This window comes from Manis javanica, chromosome 13, assembly GCF_040802235.1.
Source record: "Manis javanica isolate MJ-LG chromosome 13, MJ_LKY, whole genome shotgun sequence".
In the NCBI taxonomy this organism is placed as follows: domain Eukaryota; kingdom Metazoa; phylum Chordata; class Mammalia; order Pholidota; family Manidae; genus Manis; species Manis javanica.
Genome location: NC_133168.1, coordinates 86,449,423 through 86,476,627, shown reverse-complemented (window position 1 = coordinate 86,476,627; position 27,205 = coordinate 86,449,423). Strand labels below are relative to the sequence as shown.

Sequence of the window (27,205 nt, the reverse complement as noted above, 5' to 3'; positions counted from 1 at the left end):
AAGTTTGGGAAACTTAAAAAAATTTTTTTTGAGGAGTTTGTCTATTGCTCCCCAGCCTTGCCAGGGAGTCACAGCCAAGAGGAAGAAGGGCAGGAGGGGTTCAGGGGAGTGGGGGACAGAGCTGGAAAAAGAGAAATAGAGCATGCAGGGAAGGTGGGGAGTACCCAGAGGTGCCCCACCAGCCAGCCTGACCCTCAGCTGGGCTACCTGGGCCCACCAGCATCTCCTCAACCAGCAAAACCATCAAGCCCACCCAAGCACTCTAGGCCTATGGTGGCCACTCCCTGCTGGAGTCCCACCCAGCTCTGCTCAGCACCTTTCCCAGGCCAACTCCTGCCAGATAGGTGCACCCAGTTGGGGGTGGACGGGCAGCCCGTGAAGAAGAGGACATCTTAGGATAGGCAACCACAGGCAGTAACAGCAGCTCCGAGTGGGGACAGAGGAGAAGGCAGGTGAGCTCCAGGCCTGAGGGTTCTCTGTGTGGGTTTCCATTTCCCTATGAGCAGGCTGAGGACAACATGGGACAACACAGACTCGACAAGCCAGACACGACAGGGGCAGTGATCAGTTCAAGAAATCCCAGCATCCTCCCTGCTCTGGTATGTGTGTGTGTTTGTGTATGAATGGGGGCAAGGACAGAGCAGCCCAGGCTGGACTGATAGCCTGTAGTTCAATCATTGGGTATTGTTAGGGCATGTTACAAACAGAAGTGTAGGTTCACCCCAAGAAAGGAGATATATGTACCACACAACTGTTTAAAGGACATGGACCCTCTTGTCTGCGTCAGGAGGTGCCCCCCCTCACCCTGACATTGCCTCCAGCAGAGTCAGGGCCATGGGAGACAGGATACTCCCCTTGTATGACCCCAGTGATACAGAGGGAGCCCCACCTGGCAGCCCTTGCATTGTCACCAGGCTGTCCTCAGGTGACCCACCCTGTGCTTTTAGAATCTGTGGATCACTCAGGGGAGTTTGTGCCCCACCAGACAACTCCCATCTGACCTCCCTGCCCAGGTGGCCAGCACTGCACCTCTTTAGCTTCCCAAGGATGACCCCGCCTCTGGGGAGAAAGGTGAAGACAGGGATGGGGGAAGGGTAGGCAACTGGCAGAGGCTGGGGGCAGCGTGGAGGACCAGCAGCACCTGGGAACTAGTTGGAAATGCAGATGCCCTCTGGGGCAGACCCAGGGGTCTGTGTCTAACAAGCCCTCTAGGGGACTCTGATGCAGGCTTTCTGGCCACAGAGGGGAGGACCCTAACTGGAATTACAAACTGGAGGAGAAGAGATAGGGAGGGAGTGTGGGGTAGGATGGGGGTGGGGAGCAGGCATGAGGGCAACACCCCCTGGAAGCAAGGGACATTTGGTCTCAAATCCTACGGGGCAGAGGAAAGGAAAAACACAAGGGAAGTGGTGATGGAGAGAAAGTGACAGTGGGCAGGAGGGAGTCAGCCAAAGAAGAAAAAAATCCCAGCAAGCAGGAAAGGGGGTGCGGCAGGGCAGGCACAGTGGGGAGGGGGCAGTGCTGCAGAAGCTCCTCGAGCCTGTGCTCCCAGGAGCTGCCCCGCCCCTCTAGCCACCTGCTAAGGAGGGAGCGGAGGGTTGTGTTTCTTTAACCCCTGGGGCCTGTTGACACAGATTAGTATCGCTGGTCAGGGGTCAATAGGGAAGGCTCTTGAGGTCAAGACCTGAACAACTGGAGTTGTAATGAGCCACGTGGGGAAGAGGCCCAGGGAGAGAAGAGGGCTGAGGAGGGAGGAGGAGGAGGAGGGCCAGGCTGCCTAGGAAGGCCCCTGGCTTGCCTGGGGAACCTGTCTGTACTTGGGCTTGGAGAATATCAAGCTCACTGCTGTGGAACAGATACACACCGGCTGACAGGAGCTGGACTCCCAGCTGGGGAATGGCCAGGGGAGGATCCAATTGGAGACGAAACAAGGGTAAGGGCGGGGCCTCACCTGATGCTGACCGGTGCAGACAGCACCTCCCCTTCCTTTCTCCCCTCCTTTGTTCTCACCATCCCTTGTGCCCTCACTGAGCCCTCCCTTGCTCCTCCCTGGGCCTGAGGTGGGTGGCCGGGGTGGTGCTGTGCCCACCTGAGCTGCCTGCCTACCCTGGGCCTCCTGGCAGAGCCTGACCTGAAGACTCATTTGGAGTCTCAGTAGGGCTGATGCAGAGGCCAGGCAGCATCCCAAACTGCCTCAGCCCCACCTTCTGTGATGGGATCCAGGATCGAAGGCCCAACACCCACCTGAGCCTGGGGCAGCTGCTCCCGCTCCTCTGCTTGGACCCTGCCCTGGCCTTGGGGAGGTCCTGGAGGCACACAGGGTGCTCGAGGCTAGCCTAAACTTGTGGCCAACAACACTGGGTCCTGGAGGCTGCTCTGGGACCACCTCCAGAGGGGCTGGTCTGGAAGGGAGGACAGGACGACCCCTCTGTGTTTAGAGGAGCGAAAGAGAACAGAGAGAAACCAGGTCACCTGTGACCTGCTCTTCACCTGTTTGGACTAAAGGGGACTGGGCTCCCTCAGAGTCACCTCTGGAGCTCCTGGAGTCCTGTCCCATACCCCTCCTCTAACAGCTCCCATGAGATGAGGGAGGAGTGAATGTGAGGACGCTGGCATCTACTGACCCCCAGGGCCCAGAGGGTAATGGGAGGCCCTCTGTGCATGTATGTTCATTTGTACATCTGCAGGGGCACTGGGGTGGGTCACATACAGATCTGTAACATGCAGGAAAAGTGCATACTGTGACTTGCTATTAATTGGACATTTGTTAAGCACCGTTACCTACTAGATATCTGAGAATATAGTACCAGAGAAGCTGCCCTGGGCAACTTCCCCTGCAACTGGAAGCTGGGTACATAACAAAATGCAGAGAGCCCCAAAAGGAGGAATGGGTTTCATGGGTGAGAAGTAAGGTGGAAGAAGGCTGCATCAAGGGAGGTGACAGCTGGGTCGGGGTGTGAAAGATAGAGGCTTTTGGATAAAGGGGGAAAAAGAATGGCAGACAGAAAGAAACATGAGCAGAGGCCCAGAGGCAAGACCAGAACAAGTGCATGCAGGACCTGCAGAGAGCTCCATTTGCTGGAGTACACGGTGCTGGGGAGTGATGGGAGACGATGCTGAAATGCTCAGCAGAGGCCCACTCATGAGAGCCTGGTGTCCACCCAAGAAGACAGCCCCTGTGGGAGATGGTGGAACCAGCTGCCCATTTAAAGGTAGTTACAAAACTCCGGAACAGAGCAATTCCCCTCCTAGGTATACACCCAAGAGAATAAAAACATATGTCCACATAGTTATGCACACATGTGCATAGCAGCACTATTCACAATCAACCAGAAGTGGAAACGACCTAACTGTTCATCAACAGGAGAATGGATAAACAAAATGTGGTATATCCATACAATGGGATATTATTCAGCCACAAAGGAATTAAATTCTGACTTATGCTATAGCTTGGATGAACCTTGAAACACTATGCTCAGTGAAAAAAGCCAGACACAAAAGACCTCATAGTATATGATTCCATTGATATGAAATGCCCAGAATAGGCAAATCCATAGAGACAGAAAGCAGATTAGTAGTTGCCAGGGGCTGGGAGGAAGGAGGAATTGGGACAAACTGATTCATAGGTATGGGGTTTTGGGAGAGATGGTGGAACTGTTCGGGCATTGTGATAGTTGTACAACATTGTGAATACACTAAATGCCACCAAGTCACACACTTTAAAATACTGAATTTTATTATGTAACTTATATCCCAGTAAGAAACAAATGCAAAGAAAGGAAAAGAAACTGAATTTGGAAAATAACGGTGGTGAAGAGACAGGAGTGCTCTGGAGCCACCACAGGGCCACATCAGTTTGGTTGTGAGGGCTCACAAGCTTGGGTAGCTGGTGATGCCCCCATCTGAGACAAGGCCTGGAAAGGAGAGAAAAGAGTGGGGCTGGGAGTGCGGTGAGGTCACTTATGGACACAGTATCAACTGGATGTCAGCTGGGGAGCTGTAAGGAAGAGTCTGGAGAAACCAGACCTGAGATAAGCCAGGGGGATCAGCAGGGAGGAGAAGATGTGCACAGAGGGGACAGGACCTAAGCGGCTGCTCCCCCATGCATGACCTCCAGCAAGTCTCTTATGCCCACTGGGCTTTCGGGCATAATTCAGTATCAAAGCAGTATCTAGTTCATTGGATGGTCATGGGCTTGAGATGGAGCTCGGTGACACTGACAAGTAGCATCACTGATTACAGGTGAGAGCACAGGAAGAGAAGAGGAGAGCGAGCAGACCCTGGGGAAGCCCACCTTCACAGAGCAGTGAGAGTAAGAGCACCAGGGCAAGGTGCAAGGGAAGAAAAGACACAGCAGGGGCTGTCTTTTATGGGTCCAGGGACCAACCAGATCACAGGCAATTGCAGATGGAAAACCAGGTCTAAGAGAGCAAGCCAAATAGCAAGTTATTGGGTCCGGGTCCTTGACCAAGGCACGTGGGATGTGTGGGAAGCAAAGTTCTCAACACCAGAGCCTGCTGATCCACGTTTCCACCCTCCTTGCCCTGAGCAACAGCCCTGCCCATGGTGCTGGGCCCCCGAGCTCAACACATGGCACCATTCAATGGTTTCTGGCACCAGAAAGGAATTTATTTCCTGGACAAAGCAGCCAAAATCATTCTGCACCTTTGTTGGAGAGCATGGTGCAGTCAGGGTCGACATTTTCTAATGGGGATGAGGAAGAGCAACTCAAAATGGATTCAGGGAGGGTGTCGGCTGAGGAGCAGCTGAAAGGCAGAGCATTCTGCAGTTTGGAAGGCTGATGGTGGGCAAACGGATGTGGCTGAGTTTACAAAGTCAAGTACACCAGAGTTTTTACTGAGTTTGCTGTACATCATATCCTGGGATAGGTATAAGTCACCTAAAGCTTTAAAAAGGGGCCAATATAAGGCAACAAGAAATCTTAACTTAAAAAAAAGAACAGGGAGTGGCCTTGCAGACTGTCCTACCTAAGAGACAAATGGGCTCCCATTCACAGGTGGAAGACCAGGGCGGGAGGAATAGCTCCCTCTACAACCCACTTCCGAGTCCTGGGTACCTGGATTTCGTCAGGTTCCAGACCCACAGCTTTAGGGGGAGCACAGGCCCACTGTCCCATTCCAGCTGGTCCAGGACCACCATGGCATGTAGCGGTTTCTTTTCTGATATTCTCCTTGGCTCTCAGAGCGCCTGAGCTTTGGGCCCAATTTTGATCAGGACCAGTGATTTAGGCCAAGACAGTATCCCAGAAGGAAGAGAACAGCCCCAGGGTCCCCAGAAACCATCTCTCTCCTCTCTCCTCCTTCCTCCTTCTTCCCTTTCTCTGTGCTCCTGACATTCATTCACATGAGTGGAGACGTGCAGACACAAAAAGACACTCATGCACAAGGATTCATGTAGAATCAATGCCTTACAGCCTATTTACAGACATTTTACCAAACAAAATATCAATTCCCAATGTTTGACAGGAAGCCCCTCCCCTCTTGTCAGGAGTGATCCCTCGTAAAGGGGGTTCCCAGCAAAGAGCAATAAAAACCCCAGGAAGGGGAAAGGGAGGAAAAGGAGTATGTGTGAGACAGGAGAAGGTAAAATTATAAGGTTGGAGCTGTCAAGGCAAAAAAACTGGGGAAAAGGCAAAGCAACTCCACTATTAGGGACTCCGTGTGAAACACAGAATTTACAACTGAAAATCATGGTGCTTTGTCTGGGGAAAACAGAGACACAGCAGCCTGAGGGTTGGGAGGGCATCAGAAGCCCCTTCACACATGGCCCACTTGCAAGCAAAGCACATACCCTAGGATACAGAACCAAGTGCCTGCACTCACCTTGTCCAGCACTGCAGGACGCACCTCACCATGCCTCCTAGTCAACCAACCTGTCCTCTCCCCCATGATGCACCTTGCCGGGGACCAAAGTTGGAAAGAAAAGTGGGAAAGGGGAAGCAGTGCCTGGCACATGGAATGAATAGTAGAGGAAGGCTTCCTATGCCCATCCAGAAAACAGCAAGCTCTAGTTTACCAGTGAGGCTGCAGCCCTGCTCTGCTCCATGCCCCCCATATGTGAGTTCTATAGAAGCAGAGGTGTGGCCAGTGTCCTTACAGGATGGGAGCAGGAGGGTGCCAACCCTCTCCTCCCTGTACACCCTGCTCCAGACTCTCCCCACCCAGAGGGGCCTATGAGTCTCAGCTGAGGGAGAGGATCTGAGCCCCTCACTGCCAGGTGCCTCAGTGGGCTATGAGGACCAGGCAGAGCACGAGGAGGGAACGAGGGCAAGTGCCCCAATCCCACTCTGGCCCTCGGGGCAGGATCACTCTCTGATGTTGGGGGCTGTACCCTTCATTGTAGGACAGCAGCATCTCTGGCCTCAGCTCACTAGATGTAAGCAGTGACTACCCACCTCCCCAAGTAGTGACAACCAAAATTATTTCCAGACATCACCAGAGGTCACCCAGGGGTACAATCACCCCACTGAGAACGCCTGTGCTATTTGACCAGAGGATCCTCTTCTCCTAGAGGCACTGTGTGCACAGCTGTGGGCCAGGCACTTCTGTTTATTCACACAAATCACCAGGAGCTGGTGGCTATGGAGCTCCCTCAGAAGAGAGCCACTGTCCTATCCTGACAAGTGCTGCAGCATCTCCTCCATTCTATACCTATGAAGGCCCATCCCTTCAGTATGGGGCCCACGAGGTCAGGAAGCCTGGGGGGCTCCTCTGCCCTCCCTGTCTTCCACCCAGCTGACCTCCTATGTCATGCCTGCCCAGACCCCGGGAAGGGCTGTTGTCCTTGCACCGTATCTAAACATGGGGCTTTTAATAGCAACTTCCTGTGGGGCTGTGTTCCCCCCACCTCTCCTCAGCCCTGCTCCTGACGGTGGAGCCATAGTGCCCTGTAATTATAGCAATTGTAATCTCTTTTACTAACAGGTAGATTAATAGTGAGGCAGGTTCACAAAGAACCCCAGAAAGGAGCTGCTCAGTGGCTGAGCGGGTGGGAAGGGCCTGACAATTTGCAGCAAGTGTACACACTGAGGATGGGGACACTCACTCAAGGCCAAAGGGGCTCAGGACCTATAGTCCCTACCCCAAACCCTGCCCCTGTGCCCCTGGATGACCTGGGGACTCACTGGGTGATGGGGTGGGGGGGGCCAGGTAACTGCACCTCCCTTGATTTCTGTGTCCTCGTGGGAGCAAAGGGAATTTGAACCTAACCCTCAAGTTTCCTCTTAAGTCCTCAAGGTGTGATGGGCACTGACATTCACACATACACCCCACCCGTACTAATACACAGACACCCACCTCCTAATGCTTGGACAAACATGCACAGACACTCACAGGGTAGCACGTCTGAATACCACAGTGGAAAAGAACTGACCACACTTTATAAACACATGTCCCATCTGCGATAGCACAGCCATGGGCCCTTGAGGTGCTGGATGCCTGGCACTGCCGCACCGCAGCCGCCACCACAAGAAGAGAGAAGAAAGGCTTCTGGTGTGTCTACCTGTCCCGCACAACCACCCCACTGCTGCACTTCACAGGCTTCCTACTGGGTCCCAGGGGTCGTAGGGTGGCTCCTACCTGACAGGGCCTGAGGACAGTCAAGTTCTGGGCAAGATGGAGCACTAGGTAGAAGGGGTGGGAGACAAGGGGCACCAGAGGCCCAAGATCCTGCAGCATTGATGGGCTAGAGACATAGAAAGTGGCATATGAATTGGACTCGAGGAGAATGAACACGTTTGTGCACATGCAGATTTGAGAGCATCTGGCAGAAGCCAGTAGGGATGGAGCCCCAGGAGAGGATGCTCACACACACATGCCTCAGGATTTGGGGAGGGGACGGCCCTGGCCCTGGGGCAGGGCACAAGGGGCTGTGTTCTCCAGCCCACATGGCCCTGGGGAATGCCGTCTTTTGAGCATGGGGCGTGTGTGTGTATGTGAGTGAAAACAGAGTCTGGAGCCTAGAGTGAGAAACTCACAGCTTGCTCTCCCTTAGCCTCCCCTCCAGTCATAGGAGGACATGTACCTCGCCAGGCAGGTCCAGGGTCCTGGTGGCAGATGGCATGGTCTGCCTCAGGCCTAGGCAGCAGCAACTGCTTCCTCAGGAGCTCAGGGTATGTGCTGGTGGCCACTGTGGCAGTGGCACTAGAGAGCTGCTACCATTAAGATGTGTGGCCAGCACCTGCTCACTTCCAGGCAGCCTCTGGGCTCCATTGCCAGCTCCTGGCCCAATAGAACCGACACTGCCATGCCAGGGGCCCTGAGGATGCCTCCTTTTCTATCTAGCAATGCTATCAGAGAAAGGCCTGGGAGAGGGGACCTCAGACTCACATAAAAACACAGGTTTGAGGGTACAAGTGTATGTGGTAATGTCCAAGATTAGCTCTTATGATGGACAAAAGCATGTGTCCATCAGGGGATACATGAGCTGATGCAATAATGTACACCTATGACAGGGATGGGAGCATGATACATACGTGACATGTGCATGGTATGTGTGAATGACAGGAGCTTCTTTCTGGACTCTGGGGAGCATGAACAAGATATAGCTGGGGATGTGAGGAGATGGGCCCTCACATGTCATCTGTGGGCATCAAATTTCTAGACAGCAATTTAACAATATATATGAATAGCCTTCAGAAGAGTCTGCACCCTTTGCCTGGTAATTCAACTGCTAGGAAGCCTTGTCTGAAGTTCATAAACATAGCCGCAAAGCTTAGTGCACCAGGATGTCCATTATAGCAGAATGTACAATGCAAAGACCTCTACACACAGAGGGTTACAACTCTGGCATGCTGAAGTCTCATATAGCTGTTTAAAAAGCATGTTTGTATTTTTTTAAAGCACCTATTACACTGATAATAAAAAGTAATTTCTCATTTCTAAAATGAAAAGGGGATAGAAATCATTAGAAATGTTGAGAATTAGGGGCAAGGAGGCTAACAAGATGCTAACCCACCAAAAATTAGCTTTTGAAAAACCATGATATGGCAGAATATACAATAGTGTTAAATTTTAAAAGTAGTACCCAAAAGTGTTTCTCAGAAACTCCAACTTTTAAAAAATAAAATATGTGCATGAATAGGTATAAAAAGGTACAAAAAAAGGTAATCATATTATTTAAGTGGAAGAATTTTGCTAAGTTTTACTTATCCCTCCAGGCATTGTCCTTATTTAGTGTTTTTATGAATAATATGCACTGGTCTTATAATTAGAAAAATACCTTTTAAAAAACAGTGGAGGGATAAAAGACTATACATGTGTGACTCTCTCCCCAGTCATAGAAAAACATAATGAGATGATGGCAAACCTCATCCCTGAGGGTCCAGAAGTGCTCATGTGAGCCAGGCTGGCCTCAGTCTCTGGAAATTTCATGCTCAAGTGGACTCTGAGCCAAATGACACTTGCAAACTACTATCACGCTATAGCATGCCACACCCCCACAGGCCACATTCCTGAGACAGGGCACCGGGGCCACCCCTCCACCAGGCAATGGGAATTTTGGAATAGAAAGCAAGCCAGACTCCAAGAACAAGTGAAAGACAGGCACACGGTGGGCCCAAGGGAAAAGGTTCAGGACCAGGGAGGGAGTGGCTGGGTGGAGAGTCTAAAGGTGGAGAGGGGAGAGCTGGGAATTCACTGAAAACAAATAGGATTGACTCTAAGGTCCAAGACTGGTGAAGGGGCAGCAACAGAAGATGACTGTGCATGTGAGGAACACACTATTCACATTCCTTTAATAATTCATTGTTAAGAACCAAATCCAGCCACCAGAGCTGGGAGCACATGTACCAGCTGGGGGATGGCAGCTATCTTTAACCCAGGAGGCTGGGGCCAGAGGGTCCCCAGGAGAGAGGGCAGGAGGAGCTAGCACCCAAATCCACATGATGGGCCTGGAGGCCAGGGCTTCTGAAAAAAGGAGAGGAGGGGAAGGGGAGCCTCTGAGCAAAAGGCAAATTATCCCGGTGGGCCCCAAGGCTGCCCTGCCAACCCATGCAGCAGGGCACCTGCTAGGCTAGCGAGGCAGGAGATCCTGTCTTGGGCGAGCTCAGCAGCCCCACAGGCTACATCTGTAGAGTATGTGGGCTCTAGGGAGAGGGTGGGGGTCAGTGCTGTGAGGCCATAAGTGGGGACACCCTTTCTGTGTAGCAGAGTCAGACAAGGAGACAGAGAGAAGACCTGAGTGAGGGTAGGGCAGGCTGACCCACCCGGCAGGGGCCCCTCTAAGAAGGGGCCGGAGGATGAGTCAGGGGCCAGGAAGAGGGCTGCTTTTCCCCCATTTTCCTGACACCTCATTCCTGTAAAGGGAAAAAAATATATTTTGAGAAACCAAGTCCCTTTCAATCCATTAACCCATAGCTTCTCACTTGCTTGCCACATCCCTTCCAGCCTTCTGGAAGCTTCTACCACTCATCTGTCAGCATTCTCTCCCCTCATGATGCCCACCCAGAAAGCACACCAACCCCTCTCCCCTGCCTTCACTCCCTTCCTTCATCAGCCCCATTTCTGGGTTTTATGCTGTTTCATGCCTTTCTGCTGTCTTAAGGATGGGCTGTCAGCTGCTTCCCATCTGAAGGTAATTCAATATTCAAAACGGGTTTATGAGTTGTATAAAACTATAGGCTGGGCAACGGACAGATGCAAAGGCAGATAAAACATAGTTACAGTTCCAAGATTCCAGGCTAGCAAGAGAAACCTACAAAATTAAGTGCAAAGTATCCCAGAGGAGCAAAATTACCCAACCCAGGATCCAACTTGCATTTAAATGGAGTCTCACCCAGCTGACTGCTTGCTTCTGCCACAGACTCTCCAGAGGTGTCTATCTCGTGACAAGACACATAAAGGCAGGACTCGCCACTGTGGGAATGCCCAGCTTCTCCCACGGAGAGTGTACCAAGGTGACCAACACACGCCTCTGCCTACCAGCCACAAACCCGGGGAGTGGGGCTCTGGTTCACCAAAGACATCGCTGCAGCCAGAGAGCTTTGTGAGGGAGGAATACAATTCAAGAGGCTTTGCCAAACCAAGCTGGCATCAGAGTAATTATATTAATGAATCCTGAATTACAAAATCTAATATTAAACGGTGGTTTCAGAACTATCATCCTCAGTTACTGTCCCACGTGGCTGCTGGGAATGCTCCTGGGCAGCAGCATTGAACAGACATGTGTGTGTGTGTGTGTGTGTGTGTGTGTGTGTGTGTGTGTGTGTGTGTGTGTGTGTGTGTGTGTGTGTGTGTGTGTGTGTGTGTGTGTGTGTGTGTGTGTGTGTGTGTGTGTGTGTGTGTGTGTGTGTGTGTGTGTGTGTGTTGTTTAATTTAAAAGAAACGCATGTATTTGAAACTATGCCCAGAGTTCTCTGTGCTGGGCCCACTTTATAAGCCACAATACCATAAATAAGTGAGAGAAATCTGGCCTGTCCTCAGGGCAGGGGCCTCTCATTTGGCCATCTCTCTCAGGCTGGCAATACCCTGAGGATTACTACTCCGTGGAGCAGTGGCCTTTGTGTCTGAAGCCAGCGCTGCTCCTCCCCACAGAGTTTCCCTTGGAACAGCAGGCAGGCCTTGCCTGCAGACCTGTGGGCCCTGCCTCCCAACCCATGCTCATTAGCTGTCTCCAATCCCAAGTTGAGTAGGGCTTGACACACACAATGAGCAGCCCAAGGCCCACCTGTTCTTCCTGCTCTGGCCAACTACCCAGTGCACACCAGACCACTGCACCACCATCTTGGCCATCATCTGCAGGGCCCATCCCAGGCCAGCAGAAACCATGAACCAGTTGGCCATACTGTATGTGTGGTCAGGGCCAGAGGGCACCAAGTAAACTGCAGCAGGGTAGCAAACTAAACAGGCATTAAACACAGGTGAGAAAGAAAGGATTTGCTACACTCTCCTCATTACATTTCATGTATGCAAAATGTAATCTGCTATCAATGCCATCAGGTAGCTTAGAATCCAGATTTCTGGAAACTCCACATGCCAGAATGGGATACAGCTCCCATACCTGTTCCATTTGTGAAATCTTTGGGCAGCAGGCAGAGTACTGCCCTGGTAGCTGGGCCTGGGGGTGGGCTTTCGTGGAAATGAGTTCATGCCCTGGGCCTGTTCACTCAGGGGGCCCCATGGACCCAGAGGCTGCCGTGGCCAGCTCAGGGCTACACAGGAAGAGCTGGCCTGAAACAGGAGGAAGCAGGCAGGTTTTGCCTCTTGGAAACTTTGGTAGGCAATAAGGGATCAGTGTTTAATGATTTCCCCTCCTTTTTTTTAAATAACAGGCAAAAGATCCACACCAGCACCATGCTGGCTGGCAGGAGTTACTCCTGGCACTGTCTTAGCTGAAAAGGGCTTTCCAAGGGTGAAAAGGCCCTCTCAGAAGCCCCACAATTCCCTACAAAAGGTCTCCCAGACCCAGACCCCTACCCACAAACAAAGCAGACAATAGAGCTGCTGCAAGAAATTAATAAAGGAGGCCAGGGGCCCCCCTCTGCTAGCAGAGGCAAGGGCTGTCTTGAGGACAGACTCAGGGTCTTACCCTCTCTCCAAGGCAGAGCTTCTTGACCTTACCTTGCCACTAGTGACGTTCGGGGCCAGATGATTGATTCCCTGTTGAGGGACTGTCCTGTGCAGTGGCTTGACTCACTGGATGCCAACAGCACTCTCCCCTAGTTATGACAACCAAAAGTGTCTACAGACACTGTCAAATGTTCCTGGGGGAGGCAAAGTCACCCCTCGTTGAAAATCGCTGTTCTAGGGTAACCAATGATCCTGGCTGTGGGCAACAGAGGAAGATGCAGTGTGGCCAGCTGCTCTCAGGGCAGGGGCCTCTCATTTGTCCATCTCTCTCAGGCTGGCTAATACCCTGAGAATCACTACTCCATGGAGTAGTGGCCTTTGTGTTCAAAGCCTCACAGTTTGTGTCCCCAGGACAAGGGACTGTCAGTGCTGAAACCAAGAAACTACTGGGCAAAGTGGGATGAGTTGGTCATCCACCCTCCCTCTCTCCCTCCCAACCAACTTCAATCCCCCCAGCTGCCGATTTCCTCTTCTACCTTCAGGGATACAAGAGTAGCTATTCACCAAAATGAAACTACCTCTCATACACCTAAAAAGATCATATCCTACCCCATAGCTTCTTCTGGGACCAAAATACTATCCTTGTCTCCTCTTTCTTCCCAGGCATCATCTCCTAGTGCCATGACTTCCATGAGGCTCTCTGAGACACACACCAAATTGTTCACATATTTCTTATATTACTAAGGCCAAAACTGGCTGAAAACCTCTGGTAGGGGAAGCAGCCCCACCCTCTGGGGTGTACATAGCTGGGGTGCAGAGCTCTGGTGTGCCATTCAACTCCCATCCAGCAAAGTGGCCTCAGAACCACAGAGAGATCATCTGGGGGAAGGAAGGAGGAGGAGAGACCGTTTGGCTCCCTGTTCTCCCAGACAGGCAGCTGAGTCTCAAATGACCTGCTATATACAGGGAGGGGACCTGAGATCCTCTAAAGAGAAGATGGAAAGAAATGGAATTTCTTGCCCTGGTGCTGGTTGAACACCTGAGGGTAGATGGCCTGTCTCACCTTACCCAGTCCTCTGCCCCTGGGATTCCACCCCAGTCAACCCCAGATTCAGCAACCCCACCCCAAGTTTTCTATTTGCCTCCTTCCTCCCTTTAAAGGCCTCTCTTCCCTTGGTCCCCCAGGGAGCATTCTTGTTACTATGGGAACAATGAGGTCATGTGGCTGGGTGGGGCTGCAGGCCTCTCCTACCACCCCCTAACTAGGTACCAAGCCTGCCTGCCTCACCACCTAGAAATTTATAGCCCAGAGCAGGGTATTTATAAGGTAGCTCTGGTGTGACCACAGATTCAGTGCAGGGCTGGTGGCTATTTATAGCCAGAGGATATACACTTATTATACCCCCCCCATTTTGGGCTATGTGTTATATAATTGCCATTATGCAATAACACCCATTATATAATAATTATGTGCTAATAGGGATATAATCTGCAGGCATAATAAGGACACACTCCTCAAAGGCTGCACTCGGTCGGCCTCCTGCCGGCCACCTCCAGGGATCTCCTGATCTCTCAACACACTCCATCCAGTCCAGAAGAGTCACCAGGTGTCACCCTACTCCCAGCTGTCACCTGCAGCCTCCAAGAGACCAGACCAAGCTGCAAGCAATCTCCAGATTCCTTCTCCCTGTCTTGCCCCTACCCCTGGCCTGGAGAGAACAGTTTTCTCTCTGCCATGTCTTTAAGCTTGACACAAAGAGTTATGATAGGATAAATCCTGGAAGGCTGATGGACAGACACTGACACCCCATTTTAAAAGAAGAAAAAAGCAGCAGCTGCCTTGAGAAGGAGTCTGTAGGTCTAGAAAATCCTCCAGGACACAAAGCTAGCTGTGGAGGATTGGTCCCATGCAGAGAAGCACGCTGGGCCTCTAAGAAAGAGGTGGGAAGACAGCTCCTGAGGTGAGGGGTAGGGGCCAAGCAGGGCACAGCCAAGCAGGCCACTTCTCAAAGGCCCCTCTTTCCCTCGGTGCCCCATCTCAACCCCTATGGTGGCTGGGCCTTTGGTGGGGTCTCAGCACAGGCTGAGGCTTGGGCCCTGATTTCTACCATCAGGGTTACACTGCTAGCAGGAATGTCCTAGGCATGGACCCTGGCTATTCAGACACCAACACATGCTATGCCGGTCACCCTGTTCCCAGATAGATAAGCAGAAATTGTCACTTCAGGAGAGATGGCTCTGAACCTGGGGCCACAGGGGACATGAGTGGAATGGGCATAGATTGGATAAAATTAAGACCACAGTGGTACTTGACAGCACTCAATTCAATCAGCCCAAACATACTGTCTGCTATTAAAATAGATATTTCTATATTTAAAAGTTATTTGATATGTGAATTGATGACAAAAATTAGAACCTACATGAATCTGGGAAGTGAGTTACTCTCCTGTGCAGGAGGGTGGTTTGCAGACCTGCCTGTCTCTTACATTTCTCTATTGTTTGTATGTTTTACAAACAGTGTGTTTTATTACTATAATAAAAAGAAATACATCATTTAAAAAGAGCAGTGCTGAGGTTCAGGCAACAGTTCCAGTCTCTGCAACCCATGCTAGAGAGAGAAACGAACGTGTACCGCTCCTTGGGCTCCAAGATGGGCTTGATAGGGTCATTGGCTCACCACATAGGCCTGGGTCAGCCGAGCAGCAGACCCTTGCTTCAGGGCCTGTGTCAGCAGCCTGGCACACAGGGAGACCAAGATGAAGCAAGACAGCAGGCGGCTGTTCAGCAGGAGACCTGGAGCAGGGGCTCATCATTCCCATGGGGGAAAGGAGCCCTGACGGCGTCAGAGCAGGGGCCTGCTGCCCAGAAAAGGGAAAATGGCTTAGGATGTGCAGGGCGACAGCTGAGGCTCAGAAGTTCTGTTGCCAGGAAAGAAAAGGTACGTGAGGTTCTGAACCAGAGGAGAGGCAAGAGGTAAATACTGGGGATATTCTGTTTGAATCCCTGTTTCACCCAGGTTCTCAGCCTAGTCAATCCTGTCCCCAGGGACACTTGGAAATGTCTGGAGATATTTTGGTTGTTACACCTTGGGTGGGGGGTTGCAACTGGCATCTAGTGGGCTGAGGCCAGAGATGTTGCTAACCACCTACAATGCACAGAATGGTCTCCACGACACAGAATTACCTGGCCCAAAAGTCAACAGTGCTGTGGTTGGGAAACCCTGCTCTACAGGAGCTGATACCAATGGTTAAGAGGGTACGTCCTTGTCTTACAAGCCACAGAAACAGGTAAAATCTTTAGCCATGAACCAGCCAGCCTCTCCCACAACCCAGCCCTTCAGCAAGTTGGGAGAATTTTTATATACACAGTCCCAAAGTTTTCAAACTTTAAGAAATGGATAAGGGTAAGAGTGCTATGTGAAGGAGCACAAAAGGCCGTGAAGAGCAGATTACTGCAAAACTTCCAGCGATCATCTGGTTAATTAGGATAATTACATTCATTTTTATTTCAAACTGCAATTTCAAGCAGGCTCCCAGGAAAAGGGTGTGACAGAGCTAGGATCAGGGATCCCGAGATCCAGCCAAGCTCACCTGGCCCCATGCCTGGACTTCCTGCACACTCTACCTGCCCTCCCCCAGTTCCAAGAAGGGGTGCCAAGAAGCTGAGTTGGCTGCAGCGGGGTGGGGTGTCCAGCCGACAGTCCCCATCTAAGTCATTATGCCGCCTCTCAGGTCAGAGGCAGGGGGCCAGCGGGTGGGGAGGGAGGCCAGTGTCAAGGACAGGCCAGGTGCCCACTGCCTCCATCCCAGCGGCTGGGGGAGCCCTTGAGCTGAGCCACAGGCTGGGCTTCAGACCCTCTGTCTAAGCTCCTAGAGAGCGATGGAGGCCAAGGGGACTCACTTGGCTTTCTCCTCTGAGACTCCACCAAGGCCAGCAATACTGGTAAAGTTCAAGGGGTGGCAGCGAGGCCCCAGAGGGAAGCTGAGGTGCTTAATGACCTGGAACCTGGGGTCCTTCTGCCGGAAACGCATCGTGTGACCTGAGTGCCTTGACATCTCTGTACTTGGGTTCCCTTCTCTGTATGGGGGATAATAATACCTGCCCCGCCTGTATCACTCAGCCATTGTGAGGAGGGAATCAGCTCCCCACAGGCTGAAAAGGCTCAGCCAGCTGACAAAAACGAGCTAATTCCTCAACGTCTTTCAAGGTGCGGTTCAAGCAGGTCATCTTCCAGGAAGCCTCCCAGGTCCCCAGGTCTAGCTCACCAATTCCTCCCTACCCAAAGAAACCCACGTGTGTCTCCTGAGTGTGCACATACACACACATACATGTACATGTGCGTGTGCAACCTGAAGCATGGGCTTAAAACTAGAACTGGTGTGAGAATTTGGGTGGTCAACACACAGACAGGACTCAGCACAGTGCCTTGGCCATACTGGACCTTCAGCGGAAAAACAGAATCAAAGCGGGGGACAGAGACTAAGGGGATGCCCTCTTCTCTGTCAACAAGGAACAAGAGGTTCGGAGCCTAGACAAAAGTGTACCCCTTAAGTTACTGTGTGTCCCTGAAATAACAGCAAACAATGGTCCTCCCCCCAGAAGACATCCAATGTGAGGAAAAGAGCCGGGATAGCCACATCCCCACTGATAGGCAGGCCACAGCGGCTGGTGGGGCATAAGTCACTTGGGAGACAGGACCACAGATGGCAACACCCAGATATTTTTTTTTAAGTCTCCAGAAGGCCAGAAAATCAGAAGTTAGATATTCATTTGGACAAAGTAAGGAACCCAGGCACCCAGTTGGGTAAAATAAAGCCCAATCCAGCCAAATATCCCTGCACAGCCCCTCCGCCTGCTGGGACCCTCTTCCAATGCCAACAACCCTTCGGCTCAAACATGCTTAAAATGGCGACGGCGGCCTGTGGGGCCGGGCGTTTGTCGTGCTGTTTTCCACAGTGCCCTCAGTGCCAAGAAAAACCTATCATCAGAAATGCCATCAGCTATATTTATCTATCTCTCAGCCCCCCAGCCTCCTCCTCCTCCCGTCTGCCAACCAAGCCCTACGGAACCCCCCTCACCCCATGGGCCCACTTCCCTGTTGCTGACGCCCGTGACCACCTGCCCAAGCCTCACTCTCCAGTGCTCTCTTCTCAAGCCCTGGCAATCAGGCCACTGCAAGGGCATGACAACCGACAGGCTGCACCTCTTCTTACTAGTATGTCAGGGTGCACCCGTATGTGTTTAAAGTATGCACCCCAACAGGTGCTGGTCTGTGTGTCTCTGCCAGAGAGGTGAGCATGAGTGGCCCTCTGGCTCCTCTCAGCCTCTGCTCCCTCCTGGGCAGTGCCTCAGCAGTACCAGCATGCCCTCAAAGTCCTCCACAAGCAAGTGGTTAGGTCCTCTGCACGCATGCTGCAGCGTCTCACAAAGCAGCCATCATGGACAGACGAGAGGTACGGGGTGAGAGAGAGAGCCTGGGGGACTCATCCTGGGCCTGTGGGCACTATTGCTGGCCAGATGCCCGGTTGCTGGGTAGACCTCTCACCCCTCCAATTTATTCCCTGATAGAGAGTGGGAGCCCCAGCCTGTGTTTCAAGGTGCTAAGAATTTCTGAGGTGTGTGCATGCTAGAAAGACCCCCACTTCCTGTCTAACCTAGAGAGAAATGGCAGAATTAGGAATGGTAAAGGGAAAATGGCAAAGTTGAGGTTCAGGACTGCACAGGTCCTACAGCTGTGACGAGGCCTCTGCTAGGGACACAGCTAGCAGGGGAGTGTCCCTTGGTGCTGACACTTCAGACTTTTCCCCACCCAACCATCAGGGCTCCAATCTGACTCTTCCCACCTTCAGGCCTAGGACAGAATGTCTGAAAGTGAATCAACAACTATGTCCTGAAGCCCCATAACCTTTTCCTTCACTTTGGGGCAGCCCGCACTTCCCACCCAGCCCTCTCACCAGAAGGCCGCCCCTTGCCTCCAAGCCCCCAAATCAGAAAGGAGTTCCAGGGAGCCGACTCCTCTAAGAATGAAGCAACCCAAATAAAAATTTTAAAATCCAGAAGCTCTTTCTCCCCTGCCCCCTCCCCCTCTGCTGGCAAATGAAAACAAACAAGAAATCAAAGAGGCCTTTTGTGTGAGCACTGCGCTGACACGGCTGGGGCCTTTGAAAGGACTTCTGAATCGGACACTGAAGGATAAAATAACTGAAGCGTGGCAGCTCCTGAGACAGGGTGGGGGGGTGGGACTGATGGGGCAAAGAGAAAAGGGGTGGGGAGGGAGCTACCTTCTTTCCTGGCAGAAAGGGGGACACTCAGCTATGTCCTCTGTCAGCTGCTACAGGACCCAGAACAGAGGGAGACCATGGCACAGCCCTCTGCCCCTCTGGCCCACCCCTCCTCGGCACCCCAAGTCTCTGCAACACTATATGGTGGTCGAGATGGGCCCTGTATTCCTCTTCAGGGCCCCTGATGGAAGCCCTGCTGGGTCTTCTCTCCCCTCCAGCTAAGATCACTTAATGTTCACGCCTACAGGACAGTGCCTTCTAGAAATCATCACAAGGCCTTCACCCAGCCTGCCATGTGCATGAGTCTCTCATTCTTAGAAGGGCTTTGCTCATAGTGGGTTCACCAAGTGCGTATTTCAATGCCAAAAAGTAAAAGAAATCCTCAGGAAGTCCTTCTGCATGTCTGGACCCCAGCCCTCCTGCTGCAGAGTGGCCCTGTTTCCCCTGGGTGGGCGGTAGAGCACAGCTGGTCACCATGCTCAGGCATCCAGGTCCCCTCTGGCTTATTCACAGCCCATGTCTCCCGGCTCAAGCTCAAACAAGGGTGGTTGTTTTTTTCACTGAACTACAGCTTCCAACCAGCCAGTGGAGTACAGCACCAAGACCCCCTGCATGTCCCAGCTAGCACAGACCCCTGACTGGTTGGGCAGACATGCGCTGTGGACAAAGGGGATGGGAGTAGATGGCCAAAGGAGTCCCAGAATGAAACCAAGCCCAAGGACCGGGTCTGGGCATCTCTGATCTCCTCTTTGGGGCCACACCCCTGCTGAGGCCAGTCTGAGCCCTATCACCCTTTCAGACGACAGAGAGCCAGGCACCCATGTCACATTAACAGAGCAAAGGCAGCCTGGCCAGTCACACAGACCCCATGCTTGGTTTAATGCTTTAACTGTTGTGTCCCAATTCCTAATCACTTTGAACTAGGTGCCTTGCTTTCTCATTTTGCATTAGGTCCCACAAATTACATATCTGGGAGGCCCCGAAAATCCTATAGCTCCCATGGGATATGATCACACCTAGAGTTTCTGTGTTCAATACCAAACACCCCAGTTTAAGAGGACCTCCAGGGGATGGTGAACAAAATGGCAAGGGTACAAGGAGCTGCATCACATGCAGGAGGCGGAAGGGACTGACTGGCAATGTTTGGCCTGGAGAAGGGACAACTTCCTGGGGGAGAGGGGAGAGGAACCGTGAGCACTACCTTCAGCATGTAAAAGGCTGCCATGTTCAAGAAAAATTAGCTCTCACCTGGGTCTCCTGTAAGACAGAAATAAGACTGACAGGTCAAGGTGATACGGAGACAGCCTTGGGCTCACGAGATCCTAACAATAGTAACTGAGGCAGCTGCCATCCACTGCTTGCCTGCTGTGTGCTGGTACCTTAAAGTATTATCTGGTTTAATCCCTTAACCATCCTCTGAGTTAAACAAACAGAAGAATTTTACAACAACCAAAGCTGACCCTTGAATGACAGTGGTATCTCTTTCAGGATGTTCTAAAGGGGATCCTATGTTGCATTAAAAGATCATCTGTATGTCTTGCTAATTTTATGAATCTGTCTTCACCAGCCCTGGCACCAGATGGTGCTGCCTCAAAGACACAGACCAGTGGCATTTCTGAACTTTGAAAAAGGAGGCAGTGGGTGAGGTGGCATAGGGGCCACGGTAGGGGTTAGCCCTCTGAGAGGGCGGCTGGTACTCCTGTGACCCCTCCCATGCATTTTTACCAGAGCCACCAGACAGGCCAGGCATCCAGCAAAGGATTGGAGGGTATCGCTGGCATTGGCCCCCACCTTGGATGGGCTGACATGGCCAAGAGATGACCTTCACACCAGAGAAGGATGCAGACAAGCGGCTGAAAACCAGTGCTCACTTCAAAACTCCAAGCCTGGAAGCACAGAGCAAAAACCAGGAGCTCTTATACCTCAGAAGAGCAAGTTTACATTTGAAAATGTTCACTTAGACAAATCCTCAGGTGCTAATCCATTTCCTGTGACAGGTAAGGCCCAGCTGTCCCAGGATCAGGCCAGGAGGGAGGCAGAATCTCCTCTCAGAGCAGGGCACTGAATGACCCAGGGAAGCACAATTTGCAGAGTCCAGGCATGGAAACCCTACAGGACAAACGACTCTGTTCCTTCAACAGCAACCCAGAAACTGCCAGAAAAGAAACTAAGATGAAGGAGGAAGAGGAGGAGGAAGAGGACCACCTAGAGATTATGAGTCTTGAAAGACACATCAACCCATTGCAGTGCAAGGAACCTGATTTGGGTTTTGATCCATGTGAACAAACAAAATTAAGAGATAATTAAGGAAATACTGAACACTGACTAGCTATCTGACCATATAAAGAAGTTGTTGATTATTTTTAGGCACAATAGTGGTATTGCGGGTACATTTTTCAAGAGTTCTTATCTTTAGAGATGTGTACAGAAATATTTACAGATAAAAGGCTATGATGTCTAGATTTTCTTCTAAACCCGGCGTGGGCAGGCAGTGGAGGGTATGGATGAATCAAGACTGGCCATAAGTCTGCAACTGCTGGCACTGGTGGTGGGGGTTCCTTCTCCATAATGAAACAGCTGAGATGAGGAGCTACCACCTAAATGCCTGGACTTGGTGGGCCTCCACTGTTGACAGGGAGAAGATGAAATTTCTAGGCAGGAAAGCACTTTATTACTTTCAGATTTCTTTTCTTTCCTACCACTGACTGAGGCCTGGGTGGGGGAAGGTGTGAGCACACCAGGAGACTTTCAGAGCCCTGCAGATGCCCTAGAGATAGTCTGCTGCGGTGCTTCCACTAGCTCAGCCCTCACACTGGCAGAGGATTCCTGGCCCACATTACCCCTTCCCCAACCCTCCATTTCCAGCCAGTTGTCCAGGGATACCCCCTCTGGATGGAAGGCTGTTACCAGGAATGTACCTCCTCCATCCCATGGCAGTGCTCTCTGACCTAGCTCTGCCTTGACCTCCTCTCTAAACAGCAGACACTCAGCAAGATTCCTTCCTTCCCAGAGGAGGGTTGCCCATGTGGGGCCACGGCATGCTCTGGGCAGCCTTTCAGATCCCAGAGTCTGGGAGTGGAGCTCCTGATGTCACATATGCGTCCTTTATTCCCTAGCTTCATGTGGGGCAAAACAAGGGCACTGGAGGGCCATGGATCACAAAGGCGTCTGGAGGTGAAACCACAGCCCCACGCTTACCACTATGTCAAATTTGTTCTTCATCAAACCCAGGGCCACCAGCTCAGCCAGATCGGGTTCTTCAGCTCAGTTTTGAGGAAAACAAGCACTTCTTTCTGAGTCCAAAGCAATTCTTGTCTAATCCCTTGCCACCTTGGCCGTACCCCGTTTACACTAGGAGGAAGGAGCAAGGGGCACTGTCTGAATGTGTCTATAGGCTCAGGCCTGGAGAAGGCTGTGCTCCCAGACAGATGCTGTTTGGGGGTTCGGCCAGAACACACTTCCTAGAAAACTGGGGTGGCTCAGACAGGAAGCTGTGCTCGCTCCATGCCATCTTGAGACCCCCTACCCAAGGCCACTGGTGGCCCATGCTGCACCAAGTCACCCCCACTCCTTTAGTAAGGCACACTTGAATTAAAGCAGTTCTAGCAAGAAAAATCCTACCCTCACTGAAACTACCTGGATACCAGGGAGCTGAATTATAGATGAATTATTAAAAACGTCCTCAGTCTTCCACTCAGCTTTTGTCAAGGAACTCTGCCTCAACTGGGACAGAGGTGGCCTGGGTGCATGCGATGGGGCATGAATTCACTCATATTACTGGGCAAATGATCTCACAGTAGCTGGGGGGCAGTGGAAGCACCTCCCTTCTCCCAACATCTGCCCGGTCAGTCCCGGAGCCAGAAGGCTAGCCAGAAAACAGTCTCCTTCATCACACACACTTCTTCCCACCTCAGCCCCATGCTGGCAGCAGTCAAGAATTTGGTCTAAAATAAAAGAGGCCAGGGAAACACCTCTGCTACAGGGATCCATCTAGAGAGCAGGGCAGGAGGAAGCCAGCTCAGGAAGAAGATGAGTATTGATTTTTGTCCTGGAGGCTCTAGTTCTAAAATCAGAAGGTACAGGATACCCTGGCAGAGGAGCTATCTGACAGACATAAGCTGAAGACTCTAAGCCTCCCTTAAGCCAGCAGGCACACACCCTCCCCACTCTGACTCACTGTGTAGACAGAGAATAGGCGATTACTTAAAAATTTTTTTTTAGTCTCTTTTTCAAAAAGAGAAAGGACAAATGGGGGAGAGGACAGGCAGTTGGTCATTCTTCATGAAGGGTCATAGTCATATAGGGCCAGGTTCAGGCTGAGAAAGATCCATGACAGGAGGCAGGGTAGTAGGGGCGGTGGGGGGCCGGGGACCGTGTCCACTGTCTCTAACCAACTACCCTCCTTACAGTGTGAGAGAATGAGCAAGAAGAGAAGCTTCAGATACCACCTTTTCCTCCCCAGAGTTCCGTAACATACAAACTCTCAGTGCTAATCCCAGTCAACATAATGAGGAAAGCAACCCCAAATTTCATTTCTGGATTAAGTCATACTTATCCCAACTTCCCAACAGGCAAGAGGGTGACCACAGCAGAAAAGTGAGTTGCTTTTCTTTTCTGTGAATGAACAGGAAGGAAGACACACACACACACACACACACACACACACACACACACACTCACACACACTTGTGGGAGAGAACATTGACAGAGTTGAAGTTAAGCCACATTCTCCTACATTCGCATAATGAGAAAGAAGAGAAACAACGGGGGAAATACTGGAAAGGAGGAAAGGAAAAACACACACAGAGAAAGAAAGGTTTGGTAGCCCCCTCATTACAAGTTGGTTGGGCATAATGTAAACACACTTCTGCCTTGCTTAATCACAGAGTGCCGCCCGTTTAGGTTTCAAAGGCGGCAGTAAATTGGGCGTAGCTGAGTGGAGGCTAAAAATTAACCAGCCATCTCTGTTTCAATTTGTAAGAAAACAAAAGCGGAAAGAAATTATAAAAAGGGAAGGGGAGTGGGAAGGAAGAGAGGAGAACTGAACCATCCTGACCTAAAATACAGGGTAAAATTGGAACAGCAAAGAGGAAAACTGGAACTACTTGGAACACAAAAGGAAAAGGAAATTTGACAAGAGTTTTTTGATGGTTTTGTTAAGACCTCTGCTGCAGCAGTGCGGCTCCCTGACTGTGCCGGAGAGCCTCTCAGTGCCTGGCAGAGGTGCAGGGGCTTTGGGCGTCTGTCCTGGGGACCCGCTGCTGCTTCAGCGGAACACAACGAAGGGGAAGAGCACAAGGAGTCTCAGCTCATTTTCGCTCTCAATGAAATCAGACGACTCTCCTTCACTCTGACAGTCAAATTCCAGCTAAAACAGCAACCACCGGGCATATGGGCCCCAGAATCTGCCCACCTCTGCCTTCTCTCCTCTTTTCTCTTCATTCCATCTCACACTGGGGGTGGGGGTAGGGCTTACATGCCCCTTTCTCTGCTGAACTGCTGCCCACCCCCATGTGCCAAATCCAGCTTTCCCCCAGGACTTGAGGGGAAGATGGCAGGAAAACCAGCACCTGCCCCCCTATACTTCTGACTCATTTTAAATCAGAGCAACGATTGATTTTTTTTTTTTGGGTGGTGGTGGTAGTGGTGTTGGTGGCGATGTTCATCACAGACTCACCATCGCGGGTAATTCTGGGGCACCTTGGCTCCAGTCCTAAGACCTGCAGTGTCTTTTGGGAAAGATGAGTCCTCCAAAGATGGAGATGCACAAAATTGGTAACATGGCAAGGGAGCAAAGGAGGAAGAATGGAGAGGGTGGAGGGAAATACGGGAAAAAGGAACATCAAATACGCTGGAGGCCTCAGCAGGACAGGTACAGCAGTTAGGCCCATTGCATGTATTATGTATCGTTTGGAAAAAGGAGGAACAATAAACACAACAAATGCCAGCAAGTAAAATAAAATAGGGGAGGGAGGGATTGAAAGCGACCTACCCGGAGTGTGGACAAAGTAAGCCAGATAAAGATCCAGTTCTTTGATTGTGACTCCAATGTGATGTGGCTGGACGCACAGGCCGGGGTTCGAGCACTGGGGCGACTTGTAGAGCCGCTCCCCATCAGTACTTTCCAGGGGGATCCCCTTAAACAAAATCACCATGACCAGGTCCAGCCGCCACACCTTGTCGGCCTGGCGCAGGCAGTCAATCCGCCGGATCTTGCCCTTCTGGTCGGGGTTGGAAAGCACGCAGCAGGGGGGCTTCTTGCCCGTGATGGTCAGCACGAAGTCCTCTCGGAACTCGGGCCGGATGTCTTTACGCAGCTTGGCCAGCAGCCGGGATGCCCACTTCTGCTTGATCTCGGGCTTCTCGCCCAGCAGCTCATCCTTCACCGCCCGCTCCTCGTCCTTCGACATCCGCTTCTCGTGCTTCTTGAAGTACTTGCGCTTCCGCGCCTGCAGGTTGAACCAGGTGTAGGAGAAGGCTCGGACGTGAGGCAGCAGAGCCTCGATGAACGGGTGGAACTCATCCTGCAGGCGGCAAGCCGGGAGCATGCGGGGCGAGGGACAAGAGGAGGGAAGACGGGGTGAGGGGGAAGAGAAAGGAGAGAAGCGGCGTTAGAAGAGGATCACAAGAAAAATCGTCTTCTCCTCCTCCCCCCACGACAATTTTCTCTTGTGATTGTTCTACAAAAGTGTGGTCTGGAACCACCACCAGCCTAGCCAGCCGCTTGCTCCCATCTCAGCCTCAGCAGCCAGACAGAGGCACCCGGAGCCTGAGCACACACCTATTTTCTCTCTCTCTCCCTCACTCACACACGCGCACACAGACAACGTTGCCGTCCACACACACACGCTGCTGGTATCCCCGCCAGGCTCTGTCGCGCCCATGACATCTCCATGTTCTATCGCAGCTGCAAACTCGTGTCAGCTCGACCCGGCGCGGTGTCCGGTCTGCAAGGGCACCCACAGATGCACATGTGGGGCATGCAGGAGCCGCCTCGAGCCTGATGCCAGGTCGGTTTTTGGCCACCACCAAGAAGAGAGAACATGACATCCACAAGCGAGCGAGGAAACGGATCTGGCTTCCCCTCCCCAGGCTGTTTTCATTCTCTCTTCTCCTGCTCCAACTGGAACACCCACCCCAGCATTTTTTAATCAGATCTAAATCCTAAATATGTGATTTCAGCATTGTTATCCACACGGATACTAATGTTAATCACAGTAATAAGGAACAAAACACTTCTTGTTAGCACAAATAAGTTGGTTGTCTCAGCCACATTAGGGTTAAAAGCTACATGGGGCGTCCTGAGGCCCCGTCCCTACTGACCCTTTCACCCCCTTTCTCACTCAGGTGACAGAGGGCTGGGCTCTCGCTTTTTTGTTTTTTGTTTTTTTTGCTTGTTTGCTTGTTTGAAGTTTAAGTAATAATTGATTTCTGTTTGCAAAAATAAAACCGGAAAAAATTAAATAATTACCATTGATCTGAAGCACCCGGCAAAGCCCAACGCCCGATTCTGAGCTTCTGGACTCAACAGAGTTGTGAGTTGGGGGCGGGTGGGGGAGGGGGAGGGGGCGGAGCCGAGGAGGAAGGTAAATGTTTTAAAGGGGGCTATTATTGGTGTTCCGGGGAAGAGGGGCTGGGCTTGGGTGGATTCTCAAACCCTTCCCCCTCCTCCCCCCTCCACGCTCCATTGCACAGAAGGGGGAAATTAATATTTTTTTTTGAAAAGGAGCAAAAAGAAAGAAAGGTCAGGGATAGCAAGCTGAGCGAGGGAGCGAGCCAGTTGCCACACACGGCAGGTAAACAAAAGCCAACAACAAAAAATTTTTTTTTTCAATTTCACCCCCTGTGCATCCTCTTCCAGTTAAAAAAAGAAAGAAAAATATGCAAAATTTAAAAATAAAAACCTGCCTCCCAGCCGCTCACCCCCAACACACAGCACACCCTACCCCACCCCCGAGCAAAACAAAACAAAAACAAAAACCAGGAGGGGGAAAAGCGGCAGCTGAGGAAAAAGGCTTTCGGCTTTGGCAGCGGCACAGGGGTGTAAACTTCGAGCCGCCTCCCTCCGCCTCGGAGCCCGGTCGGAGCAAAGGGGGAGCTCGCAGATTCCCGGGGAAAGGACGAGTTCGGACCGGCTGCAGACTGTCGCTGGCAGACGCGTGCAAGAGAGAGAGAGGGAACGCGAGAGGGAGGGAGGGAAGGAGGGAGAGAGGGAGTGAGGGGGACGTGGATGGGATGTGTGTGTGTGTGTGTGTGTGTGTGTGTGTGTGTGTGTGTATGTGTGTGTGTGTGTGTGTGTGTGTGTGTGTGTGTGTGTGCGCGCGCGCGTGTGTGTGGTGTGCGCGCGCGCGCGCGCAAGCGCTGCTTGGGTTTTGGATTTTTTTTTTGCTTCTTTTT

The 27,205-nt window shown here is 51.6% G+C and overlaps 1 protein-coding gene across 13 annotated transcripts in view; it reads right to left on the bottom strand.

The window, feature by feature from the left end:
- The window catches only part of NFIX (nuclear factor I X), a 94,554-nt gene that overhangs the window by 41,664 nt on the left and 25,685 nt on the right, over positions 1-27,205 (bottom strand). For 4 of the 13 annotated variants that reach the window (XM_037022547.2, XM_073220070.1, XM_037022549.2 and 1 more), the window contains one exon: positions 24,801-25,332. In XM_037022547.2, the coding sequence (XP_036878442.1) occupies positions 24,801-25,332 (532 nt within the window). The other 9 variants (XM_037022543.2, XM_017664531.3, XM_037022548.2 and 6 more) reach the window with 8 other exon arrangements.